We start from the raw sequence: 13,938 nt of genomic DNA on the forward strand, positions 1-13,938 counted from the left end.
TCCCTTGTAGTGACAGAAGCTATCATTTAAATAGCACTTACTATGTGCCAGGCACCATTCTAAGTGCTTTACAATCATTATCTCATTTGATCCTTATAACAACCCTGGGAAGTAAGGGCTATTTTTACCTTTCATTTTAGAGATGAAGAAATTGAGGCAAATAGATGAAGTGACTTGCCCAGGGTTGCATACTAAGATTGGATTTGAATGCAGGCCTTCCTGACTTCAAATCCAATGCTCTACCCACTAGATCACACTGTATTACACTGGATTGGCTAGTCACATTTAACAGTGGGTGAGATATTGCACCAAAAATAGATTTCTCTTTCAAGCATTAGCATGTTTGCAAGGTTAGGGTTTAGAAAACATACAACTAAAAAAATTCAAATGATGGTCTGGCTCTTTTGGGTGCTGTCAGTATCTTTATTTTCTTTTTTATTTGGGGTACAAGGACCTCCAAAATCAGCAGTGGTTGGGGACCCTCAGGACTCATGCAAGGCAACATGTCAGTCAACAGAATCAGGAAGGAAGGGAGTTAATCTGGGGCAGGGGGTAGGAACATAGAAGCTGCCACCAACAGCCCTGAAATGGGCACCGATCTTTCTACCCCTTGAAGCAGCCTATAGCCAGGTTATAAAAGCATAGCTAGGCCAGACTTCAGGGCTAATGTTTCTAAACTGATACCCAAACTGCAGAATTGCATCAGCAGGTGGAAGAACAAGATGTATGAGATTTCACCATGGCCGGACAGTTTTTCCCTGGGGAGTTTGTTTACTTGCGTCTGTCTGTTTTTGTATCCCCCTCTCTGTTTTGTGTCTGTGCTAGATAGCACTGTGAATAGAGGACTGGGCGAGGAGTCGGGATAATCTGAGTCTGAGTTCAAATCTGGCCTCACAGACCTACCAGCTGTGTGACCCTGGAATGTCACTTAACCTCAGTCTGCCTCAGTTTCATCAACTCAAAATAGAGATAATCACAGCACCCACTTTGCAGGGTTGCTGTGGGTATCAAACAAGATATTTGTAAAGTGTTTAGCATAGAGCCTAGCACATAGTAGTAAATGCTAGTTCCCTTCCTTCTTTCCTTAAGGAGTGGCTGGAAGTTCTCTTGTTCTCACTCTTCTCTATAGTATATGGGCCAGCTTGTGAAGTGCCTGCCCAGAAGCCTGGTAATCGACAGCTTCAGATATCAAGAGAAGCTGGCACCTTTACTGGCCAGATGTGTTGCCCTTTTACCCCATAGAATGATTCCTCTTCTCTAAAAATTGTAGTAAAACCCAGTCAGAGGGGATATGCTCTCTTTAATCTCAGTGTATACATAGGAAAACTTGCCTTTGTTACGGTCTCAGAGGTGAGGAAGGCCTCCCGCACAGCTCCTGGGGAGGGAGGAGACTGTGGGGGCATGGGACCCTTCCCAGTTTTCTCATCTTTGGGTGTCCAAGGTCGTGTGTTCCGGAAGATCTGAACAATAAGTAGGTTGATGGGGAACATAAGGAGGGAGCTTTCTAAACCAATCATCACTTCTTGCCAAGTGAATTCAATTTTACCTGAGTAGTCAAAAAGAAAGTCAATTAGTCAATTAGCATTTATTAAGTACACAGCAGGTACTGTGCTAAGTAAGCTCTGAGGATACAAAGAAATGCAAAAAAAAAAAAAATAGTTCCTGTAAGGAAAGTAGAAAACTGGGGGGAAATGTTATAGATAGTTTCTTGGATAAAGGTCTCATATGGCAAATATATACAGAACTTTGTCAAATTTATAAGAATGAGTCATTTCTCAATTGATAAATGGTCAAAGGATATGAATAGGCAGTTTTTTGATGAAGAAATAAAAATGTAGTCATATGAAAAATGCTCTAAATCATTACTGATTAGAGAAATGGAAATTAAAACAACTGAGATATTATCTCATACCTATCAGGTTGATAGAAGGGGAAAATTACAACTGTTGAAGGGAATGTGGAAAAATTGGGACATAAATATACTGTTGGTGGAACTGTGAACTGTTCCAACCATTTTGGAAAATAATCTGGAAAAAATGCCCAAAGAGTTATAAAATTGTGTATACCCTTTGACCCAATTAAAATCACTATTAGGTATGTTTTCCAAGATTTTCAGGGGAGAAGGAAAAGAATCTATATGTTCTAAGATATTTAAAGCAGCTCTGTGATGGCAAAGAACTGGAATTGAGGGGATGCCCATCAATTGGAGAATGGCTAAACAAATTGTGGTATTTAATTGAGATGGAAAACTACCATGATGTAAGAAATGATGAGCTGGTTGATTTTAGAAAAACATGCATGAAATAATGAAGAGTGAAATGAACAGAATCAAGAGAACATTGTATATAGTAAGAGCAATATTGTTTGAAGAACAACTGTTAATGACTAAGTTATTTTGAGTATTATAAATTCTCAAATTAACTACAAAAGAAGATACTACCCACATCCAGAGAAAGAACTAATAAATAGAAGCACGCTTAGTATGGTTTTACATATACCTATAGCTAGCTAGCTAGCTATCTACACACATACACACACACACACACACACACATATGCATATGTGTCAAATGGTTGCCCTTCTCTGGGGTGGAGTGGGGAGGGAGGGAGACAGTTCAAAACTTAAAATGTAACCAAAAAATAAAATAAAATAAAATAAAATAAAATAAAATAAAAAATAGTTCCTGTTCTCAAAAATATTACAGTTCAATGAGGAGCTCATAGATTAAAAACAAGAGTCAGCCAAAGCCTAGGATCTAAGCAACCAATAGCCTTTCCCCATCATTTTTTTGTTTGTTTTTTGCAGGGCAATGAGAGTTAAATGACTTGCCCAGGGTCACACAGATAGTAAGTGTCAAGTGTCTGAGTCCAGATTTGAACTCAGATCCTCCTAAATCCAGAGCTGGTGCTCTATTCACTACACATCTAGCTGCCCCCTCCCCATCGTTACTTTGTGCTTTGCCCACCCCCCACACTCTTACTTCGAGTACCTTCCTCCAAAATTAACTCTCATTTACACTGAATTTATTTATATGCATATAGTTGTTTCTATGTACACTCCCCCATTAGAATGTGAGCTCCTTAAGGGCAGGGACCATGTTTCTGCCTTTTCTTTGTATCACCAGCAATTAACACAGTATCTGGCACATAGTAGGTGCTCAATAAATGCTTGTTGATGATGCTAATGATGGTTGTTGATGAGGAAAACAGACAAAACTGACAGCAATGTTGGCATATTAATCATCCTCTGGCCCACGACCCCCATTCAGGCAGGAATTACCCAAGTCCATTTTCTGCTCAGCTGGATCTTTGGGGACCCCCCAGAACATGATGCTGGTCAGCATAGTGCAGAGGAGCAGAGAGAAGCAACAGGACACTCTCTGAACTCTTGTAAATGAGCTTCGAGGGGAGCAGCTGAAAATTGAATACCAAATGTGTCCATCCTGGAAACCCTTTGAGGTCTTCATGAAAAACAGGTGGCTGTAAGGGAGGAAGTAGAAAAAAGGTTTGAAGGAAGAAAGGAGAGAAAGAAAAGGGAGAGGAAGGAAAGGAAGAAATCATTTCTGGACCTTGACTAAAACCCCTTGTGTATTTTCACATGAGATGTTGACAGGTGTGTCTTCCCAGCAAACCTTATCAGTAGTCTTTCTAACTGTTTTAAGATGTAAGCAAATGATGGAGTAGTTTACCTGTCAGGATTTATGGTCAGGGGAAGAATTTAGGACCAAAGAAGATACAGAGAGCATTACAAAATGTAAAATAGATAATTTTGATTATATAAAATTAAAAAGCTTTTGTACAAACAAAACAAATGTAACTAAAATTATAAGGAAAGCAGAAACCTGAGAAAGAATTTTTGCAACAAGTATCACTGAAAAAGGCCTCATTTCTAAAATATATAGAGGACTGAATTAAATTTATAAAAATACAAATCATTCTCCAGTTGATAAATGGTCAAAGGCTATGAATATGCAGTTTTCAGACAAAGAAATCACTATTGATCAAGAAATGCAAATTAAAGAAACTCTGAAGTTCTGCCTTACATCTATCAGAGTGGTAAATATAACAAAAAAGGAAAATGTAGGATGTTGGAGGGGCTGTGGGAAAACTGGGATGCTAACCCACTGCTGGTGGAGTTGTGAACTGTTCCAGCCACTCTAGAGAGCAAATTTGAATTATGCCCAAAGGACTGTAAACTGTGCATACCCTTTGATCCAAAAACATCCCCCCAAAGAGAAAAAGACCTATTTGTATAAAAGTATTTATAGCAGCTCTTTTTGTGGTGGCTAAGAATCAGAAATCAAAGGAATGCCCATCAACTGGGGAATGGCTGTGGTACAGATCTAATGGAATATTATTGTGCTATAATAAATGACAAGCAGAATGAGTTCAGAAAGGCCTGGAAAAACTTATATGGACTGATGCATAGAGAAATGAGCAGAACTAGGAGAGCACTGTGCACAGTGACAGCAATATTGTCTGATGAAGAAACTGAATGACAACTATGTCTTGCAATGATGCAAGACAATCCCAAAGGACTAATGATGAAGCATACTATCCACCTCCAAAGAAAGAACTGATATTGATTGAACACAGACTGAAGCATGCTATTTTTCACTTTATTTCTTTCGTGTATTTCATTTATTGAAGTTTTCTTATACAAAAGGACTACTATGGTAATGTTTTACATAATTGCATATGTATAACCGATATCTGATTACTTCTTGCCTCAGGTAGGGGAGAGGAGGGGGAGGGAAAGAGGGATAGAATTTGGAACTCAAAACTTTATATAAAAATGCTTATTATTAAAAAAAGAAAAAAGAAAAAAGATGTAAGCAAATTACCATAAAACAAAATTAAGAGGTCCTGAGGATTGAGCATGCATGAGCAGAGCTTAGTATTGGGGTTATATAAAATGGCTAGCCTGGTTCATCTGACCCAAAAGACCCATGGCTGCTATTGTATTGCCTGGTAACTGGGCATAACTCCCACGAACAGTAAGTCACGTAAAAGACTGTGCCCAGCACCACTTTGACTATACCTGTTGTCTTTCTCTTCTTGCTTTGTTAGTTTCCCAGTGTCTATAATTAATGTCAATGTTGATAGCTTTCCCCATACCACCATCATCCTCATCAACACACACCTTCTCTCTGACACTCCCATCCATATTGGGGCTTACTATCCAGTCATACACCATGAAAGGTGGAAAAGACCCTAGAGGTCATCTGACCAAATAGTGTCCAAAGTGGGGACCTTGCTACCCTGGGAGGAAAGGCTTGACCCCAAGGGGCATTTAATCAGCTAATTAGAGGTTGGGGTTACATCCTACCCTTCCCAGGGATAGTCAATCATGGGCCTTATCTCAAATGTAACGACACCTACTCTTATTCCCCAATACTTCACTAGTCAGTCTTCTCCACAGGCTGTGCCAACTCCCAGCCTCCTGAATTTGAAAGCCATATTGATCCTTCAGGAAAGTTATTACCTAATTGCTAACTTGGTATCCACAGCAGCCACACTGGTGCAAACAGAAAAATTCCCCTTTTCCCAAAGAACCCCAACCCCCATCATAGAGATGACCAGCTGGCTGTGGCAAATAACCCTCAGAAGGTGGGCTCTATATTCTAGAGCAGTGACCAATGAATAAGAATTCCACCTCACCTACCTCATTTTCATTTTGGGTGGGACAGAGTAAATCACATTTGGCATGTGATCTGTGCTGCAAATCTCATTACATTATCTTTGCCTCCAAACCGCTCTATTTACTAGAGAAGAAACTACAATTACCCAAGCTTGCACCCTTGATGTCATCCTTGATTCCTCATTCTCACTCAACCCACATAGCCAATCAGTTGCCAAACCATGTTCTTTTAATTTCTACAACTTTCATGTATGTCCCCTCCCTTTAAATCACATAACTAAGGTCCTAGCACAGACCCTAATAATAGCCTCTTAATTGGCCTCCCCAATTCAAGTCTCTCTCCAATTCTATTTCTCCTCCACACAAAATGATTTCCTAACGTGCATGTCTGCCTATAAACTCTAGTGGCTCCCTATTGACTCTAGGATAAAATTTCTATTTTTGTGTGTTATAATGACATGATTTTTACTATGGTAGTACCTATATATAATTTATAAATAAGTAAATATACACACATTCGGAATGTATGCTCAAACATGTTTTATTGATAGGGTACACAATCTGGAAACTCTGGAGGACACTGATGTACTTTAGCTCCCTCATTTTATTTTATTTTATTTTGGGGGAAGGCAATTGGGATTAAGTGACTTACCCAGGGTCACACGGCTAGTAAGTGTTTAGTTTCTGAAGCTGGATTTGAACTCAGGAACTCCTGACTCCAGGGCCTGTGCTTTATCCACTGCACCATAGCTCCCTCATTTTACAGATGAAAAGACTCCAGGAAGAAACTAGTGCGAGATCACACAGTGAAATGCTCCCACCTCCAGCTGCTAGTGCCTTTCCCTCTGAGATCACCTTCCAAATACTCAAACAGATTTTTAGAGTCCTGACTCAGTGTTCTCTCCACTATGTTAAACTTCCTTATAAGAAGTTCTATGTTGGGGCAGCTAGGTGGCGCAGTGGATTAAGCACCAGACTTGGATTCAGGAGGACCTGAGTTCAAATTCAACCTCAGATACTTGACACTAACTAGCTGTATGACCCTGGGCAAGTCACTTAACCCTCATTGCCCAGCAAAAACCCCAAACAAACAAAGAAGTTCTATGTCATAATGCATGGAGAGCTGACCTTAGAGGCAGGACTATAAATTGTAACTGTGCCCTGGTCTGCATTGGTAAAGAGTTTTCACATTGAGAGTTCCTTATGTCTATGAAATCACATATCTAATTTAAACCAAATCAACCAACCTCCAACCAAGTTCCTCCCAATAACCCAGGTTCTTTCCACCCCAGGCTTTCCCTCCTCAAGTTCTCCCACCAGACAAGCCCTTTATGCTTGTTCCACTTGGGTCCTTCAGGATCTGCCTCCATGCTAGGGCTCCCAAGTGCTAGAGGACTTGAAGAAGTAGGGATTCCAGAGAGTGAAGCTAAGGACTTCCCAATGCCCACTGCCTAATTTTGAGGAGGGGGAAGTACCCAGGAAAGAGGAGGGTGGAATAATCCAGGCATCTTGGAGTCAGGGGGCGCAGGGGCTAGAAGAGTTAGGAATGGTAAAGTTTAGTGGTTAGTGTATCTGCGGAGCCACTTTTACCCTGAGTCAATCTTGAACGCAATAGGATTCCAAGAAGATAGGCCCCTTGCCGCTCTCTCTTTTTGGATATACTTCTTCTCTAAGCCAAGTCCTTCCTTTCAAGGTGAAAGATACAAATCAGAAAATGTAAATACCAGAAGAAAGCCCAGGAAAGGTAGATGAGTAAATTTTAGCCCTGGTGTCAATGATGGTATCAGCTACTTGGTGAGATGATGGGGTCAGGAGGGTACTGGGAACTTGAAGGGGGTGGCAATGAGATAAACATGGAAAATAAACTTCCTTGCATTAGGGAGTATCTGGGCAAGTTACCACCCCTCTCCCCTAGATAGTTTATTAAAACATCTTTTAACTTGTCTCGGCCTCCAAGGTCTAATCCAGTCTTCCTACAACTGTCCAAACAATTTTCCAAAGGCACAGTCTAATCATGTCACACTCCTGCTCACAAAAATTCAGTGGCTCCCCTTTGCCTATAAGGATAAACACAAATTCCTTGGCCTAACACTCAAGGCCCTCTTCAGTCTGGCTCCAATAACACCTTTTCAGAGTTATTCACATCATACTCCTCAGTCATTCTGTTCTGGCTAAACTGAACTAACCGTTCTCAGAACTCAATGTGCTTTCTATCTCTTTACATACAGTCTATCAACTGTGTAATTTAAGATTCTAAATGTGGATTCTAATGTGTTCCCCCAGTTTGGGGGAAACTGACTAAAAATCACTGATAAAACGAGTTTAGGTTTTTAAGGGTTTATTGGAAAATAGAAAGAAAAAGATTGAGAACAGAATTCTAACAGCCTGGCATTCCTATCTTTCCTCAAATCTCCTGTGAAGTCCTCTGCCGCCACCACCATCCAGTCCGGAAGCCAAAAAGGCCAGCGCTCTCTGCGCAGGCTCCCTTTCCTCCTTCCTGTCTCCTCCCAGACCATAGGAGGCTCCTCCAGTTGATTGGCTGGTAGACTTGATAGACAGCACCCATGAGCAAGCGTCATTTCCTGACGCCAAGGAAAAGCCACAATGCCTCTGAGGCATTTTCCTCATGGTGGAGGTCTCCACAGCAAGTCTCCAGTAGGTGGCGTCATTCCAATCATTACACCTCCAAGCCTGAAACATATTCCCTCCCTACCTCTTGCTCATCAAGATTCCCCTCTTTCTTGGAGGTTCATTTTGGAAGCCATTTCCTTTATGTGGGCCTCCCTGATCTCCCCAGTTGAAAATATTTTTCCTTGCCTCAGTGTTTTTAAAGCACTTTTCCCGATCTCTCCTCTGCTCCCACGATTACCTATGTTGTGTCCTATTTTTCAATGCACGAGTCTTATTACCTTTACAACTCCCGCCCCAACCCCCAAATGCTTGTCAGCTTCTGGACAGCAGAGTCTATAATTCTTCATCTTTGTATCCCTGGGTCAGTGGCTGCTGTGTAGTAGCTGTTTAATAAATGTTTGTTGAATTGAATTGTGGCCAGAGTAGCTTCCCTTCTTCCATGGTGCATGTCCTTTGCTCTTTAGGCTGGCATTCAGCCCAACTACCCTTCCAGACTTAGGAAATAAGAGTGTTCAGTTTGACACATAATGTGAAATATTTCCCACTCCCAGCGTTGTGCATTCTGGGCTCTCCTGCCCTTTTCCCTCCCCTGCTCTCACTATTCTCTATCCACCTAATTCCTATCCACACTCCATGCATGGTTCCTCATTTCTCATAGGGATCTACTACACAGTTTAGTCCTTCATCTGATCCCATGAATTCCTGTACTTTGTTAATGTGGCCAGCCATTAGGAATAGAGTAAGCATTTCTTTTTATTTTGTATTGCCTTTTTTGCATACAAGAAGCCCTACAGGAAAACTGAATTGCGTTTACACTCAGAGATATCTCTTTTTGCATCTTCCTGGCATTTAAAGTGAAAAAGGAAAATCTATGGACTAGCAACTGTGTCTCAGAGTTCTTCTTTAAGGTGCCCACAATACTGTATAATCCTAATCACCTCACTTAACCTTTGTGGGGTTCAGCTTTCTCATTTGTAAAAGAAGGGGTTGGGTTAGATGATGTTTTTGCTTCTCTTCTCCACACACTCTACAATTCAGCTACACTGGCCTCTTGTTGTTGGTCACATTTGGGACTCCTATCTCTCAACTCCTTATATTTGCATTAGCTGAATCCCATGCCCGAAATGCTTTACCTTCTCATCTCCAAATCCTGGCTACCTTCAAGACTCAACTCAAATCCCAACTTCTATTGAAGGCCTTCCCCTTCCCCTCCTTGGCTAGTCCCTTCTCTCTAACATAATTTTCCATGTACACTGTAAATATCTTGTATGTACATACTTATTTGTATGTTCTCTCCCTCATGAGAAAATGAACTCCTTGAGAATGGGGCTGTCTTTTTCCTTTCTTCATATCCCCAGGATTTAGCATAATGTCGTATACGTGGTACTTAATAAATGCTACTTACCGATTAACCAACATTCTCTGTCCTATATTTTAAGGCCCACTGTAGCTCTGACATTCTATGATATCCAGTGCATAGTAAAACAATATCACTACATACATTTGCTTCTCTGAGATTTTCAAAGCCACATGGATACCCAGTTCTCCTCCATGCAGCATGAACCAAGGTTAACATAAGAATGGAAGGTTTGGTAACTAAGTCTTACCTGAATTGTTTCATATCTTGTTCTGTGGCCACTGGGAACCTCCTGTCTAGGACACAATCACCAACATCAATGGACAACCAAGAATTACAGAGGAAATGCCATTTCTGATCTAGTGTCAAGTCATGGACTGACACACGGTTGACATACCTGGAAAAAATAACTGGATTATCAAGGGATTCAGAATATAACCCTAATACCTAGCAGAATAAGGATCCTTAGGCCTACATAGAGGACTTCATTGGTTAATACAATCCCTAGAAGAAGCAATCCTGAAAAAGAGACCAAAATTTTTTCCCTCTAGAATTAAAGTTTACCAATTTGTAATAAAATTTGGCCATATACAGGGAGTAGTTTATAAAGTGTTTTCACCATAATCCTGTGAGGGAGGAAGTAAACATATTAGTAATCCCATTTTACAAATTAGAAAACTGAGACTCTGAGTGAATCAAAGACTCCCAAAGTTAGAAAGGACCTCAGAGACTATCTAGTCAAACCCTGAATAAGAAGTCCCTCTGTAAGAGCACCAAGGATTCATTAAGCCTTCATGTGAAAACCTTTAGTAAGGGAGGGGGTGAGGTGGGGGTGGGGAACCCGTTATCTCCTAAGGAAGCCATTCATCTTTTGACTAACTCTATCACTCTCCACAATGGTCATTTCTAAATCTTCCCATCTCACCTCAAGTTTCCTGAACATTTTCTGGCTTCTTCTTCTCAGTAAAGGACTGTACCTTGTACTAGGCTAGGGGCAGCTAGATGGCACAGTGGATAAAGCACTGGCCCTGGATTCAGGAGGACCTGAGTTCAAATCCAACCTCAGACATTTGACACTTAGTAGCTGTGTGACCCTCACTGCCCCACACACAAAAAAAAATTAGAGGCTATCCTTTGCAAGGAGCTCCTTCTTCTTTATTGTAAACCTCACAAACCTTCTATATCATCTCCTATTCTCTTCAAATCAGAGACTCACATGCCACATTTGTTCTTGACATTATGCTTCTTAATGAAGTTGTTGTTGTCATTGAGCTTGCAGGCCATTAAAACACTCAGATCCTTTTTAACAATAACTCTTATCTGGCCCTGTCTCCCCAACTTTGTATTTTTAAAGTGGGGCAGCTGGGTGGCACAATGGATAGAGCACTGGACCTGGAGTCAAGAGGATTTGAATTCAAATCTGACCTCAGACACTTAGACACTTACTAGCTGTGTGACCCTGGGCAAGTCACTTAACCCCAATTGTCTTAAACATACAGGGCCATCTCCACTCATCCTAATATATATATATATATATATATCTTGCCACTGGACCCAGATGGCTCTGGAAGAGAAAGTGAAATCAGTGACCTTGCACAGCCCTCCCTCACTTCAACCCAATTCAGTGCAAGTCATGACATCTCCCCAGTGTCATGGTCCTCTTTGAAAATGAAGGACAAACAACAACAATTTTAAAAGTTGATTTTTGCTTAAACCTTGAGTTGCAAGGCTATACAATTTTTATCAGATTTGATCTTATTAGATTTAGCCCTCTAGTCTAGCTGGTTGAGATCTTTTTAGATGCTAATTCTATTAACCAACAAAGTATCCTTTCTGGTTTTTATCAGCATATTTCATAAAAGCTTTCCATCTAAATAAAATGTTAAACATCACAGAGCTAAAGACAGGTGCATGCATTGTTACTAGACCAAGGTCAAGTAGCAGTACCAGAGCCAGAACTCAAACCTATGACTTCTCAATCCAAAGTCCAACACTCTTTCTACCGTATCAGCCCCGCTGGATGGCTAAATTTCAACAAGTGTGCTGACAAAGACAGGTCCTCTGAAACTGGCAACCATGTGTTTGGCACTAAGCCAACACTCTCACCAGGTGAGGAATTCTAATCTACCAGTGATCTGGATCTCAAAGAACAGGAGAACAGGTCTAATGTTCCCACATAGGGGTTGAAGGCTGAAAGCCTATTCCAACATTCACCACAGATATAACTTTATATCATAAGACATAATTTGGGACCTGCCTACAAATCATAAAAGGGATGAATTTTGCTACTATGGTTCTAAAGATCCTTTTCTGGAGTCATGAAAAAAAAAAAGCATTGAACCTTGGGAGTCAGATCACCTAGTCTCATACCTTAATTTAATTTTATTTTTTTGAATTAATTTTTATTTTTATTCTGAATTTAACCAGCACCAAATAGAACAGTCATTTGTATATACAATATAGAAGAGGAAAAAATAGTGTTGTCCATTCATCCTCTAATTCTACACACTAGGAAGTTGGAGGTCTTCAAGTAGAGACCAAGTGCCCTGATTTAGCCTTACAAACCAGAGTTGAGCTATGGATAGGTGACAACTGAAGAGATGCCAGTGAAGAGACAAAAGAATCAGGCGATGCATCTAAATTGTGGGCACATTAAGGCATATTAGATAGAGCTTCCTTGTTAGTTCAATTGAAAAATATTAAGAAATAAACAAGGAAATTTTATCATGGAAACTTTTCAAGAAACAATACCCTCCACTGAAATCGGTTTTCTTTTACCTAATCCCTTACTTTTAGGAAAACAAAGGTTCAGGAAAATGAATGAGGGGTGGTAACCAGACTTAGAAAGAGGTATAGTTCACCTTTAGTTGAAATCATTGTCTCCTTACTTCTCCAGAAATAATTAGAGTATTGGTCAGAGGGAGATCTCTTTGTCTTATTTCTGTTAACTGCTCTTGACAGGTCATAAAGGGATTGTGTGATTTTAGGAAAAGGATTCTCCATAATTAAGTGACTATTGTTATAGGTTGATGAAACAATATGTTATGGATTGATGAAACAACATTTTAACTTTTACTTTGTCCTGAGTTGCACAATTATGTTTCATTATATTGGGAAATTTTCCTGTGTTCAAGAATCCCATAGATATTATTTCAAACTACTTGGGGAGAGAGAGCTATCTGAGGACATGATGGGATTATGTTCATTTAGGCAATTGTCTCTTTAAGCAAAACAATGCTTGGATTAAAATAATAACAATACCATTTTATATAGTATTTTACAGTTTGCAATGGGATTTACATGTTATTTGAGCTTCACAACAACCCTGTGAGGTAGGTGCCATTATTATCCTCATTTTGTTGTTGTTCAGTTGTTTCAGTAGTGTCCAACTCTTCATAACCTTGTCTGCCTCAGTTTCCTCCTCTGTAAAAAAAGCTGGAGAAGGAAATGGCAAACAACTCCAGTGTCTTTGCCAAGAAAACCCCAAATGGGATCACAAAGAGTAAGACACAACTGAAACGACTTAACAAAAACAATAATTAACTGTGGCACAGAGGGTAAGTGATTCGGACAAAGTTACACAGCTCCTAAGTATCTGAGGCAGGATCTAAACTCAGGTCTTCCTGACTCCACATCCTGTCCTCTAGCCACTATGCAAACTAACTACCCGAATAATGATAAATTAATAAAAATTATTTCTGGCAGACTTGTGCCTACAACACAGAGCATAATTTTTGTCTTCTACATTTCTCAGGTACCCAGTGGACTCATTCTTCTATGAGATCCCTTCCAACTCTGATCATGTGATGTGTAGGCCTTAGCTGGCATCGGGACTCCTATAGAAGTCTCCTTCCTAACTGGGCTCCCTACTTCCATTTCTTACCCATGCAACCCAAATTCCCCTTCTCCGGCTTTGCTTCCCTGTTTGTAAAATTAAGGGGATAGACTATATTATTTCACCTTTCCAGCTATGACATTCAATGTTATATATTCCCTCCCAGGTCTGGAAATTGAAGTTCAATGACTCCTTCTAGCTGACATTTTATGCTTGAAGGCCCCTCCCGCCTCTGGCATTCTATGTTCTGTGTTCTAAAGTCATTGGATCATAGACTTAGAATTGGAAGGAATTTTGCAGGTCATTTAGTATAACCTCATTTTATGGGTAAGGCTGAGGCCCAGAGAGATTAGGTTACTTGACAGAAGTCACACAGGTGGCAAGTGACAGAGCCAGAGCAGATTCCAGTTCCTTTGGCTCCAAATCTAACATTCTTTCCATTACAGTATTATCCATCTCCCTAGTACTTTGTGGC

General features: G+C 40.3%; 1 protein-coding gene across 1 annotated transcript in view; it reads right to left on the reverse strand.

Moving 5' to 3' along the window:
• Window positions 1-13,938, reverse strand: part of PKD1L2 (polycystin 1 like 2) — a 155,638-nt gene that overhangs the window by 69,008 nt on the left and 72,692 nt on the right. The window contains 3 exon segments of the mRNA XM_043981005.1: window positions 1,332-1,546; window positions 3,280-3,479; window positions 9,879-10,025. Coding sequence (XP_043836940.1) covers window positions 1,332-1,546; window positions 3,280-3,479; window positions 9,879-10,025 — 562 coding nt within the window.

This window comes from Dromiciops gliroides, chromosome 2 (assembly GCF_019393635.1).
Source record: "Dromiciops gliroides isolate mDroGli1 chromosome 2, mDroGli1.pri, whole genome shotgun sequence".
NCBI lineage: Eukaryota > Metazoa > Chordata > Mammalia > Microbiotheria > Microbiotheriidae > Dromiciops > Dromiciops gliroides.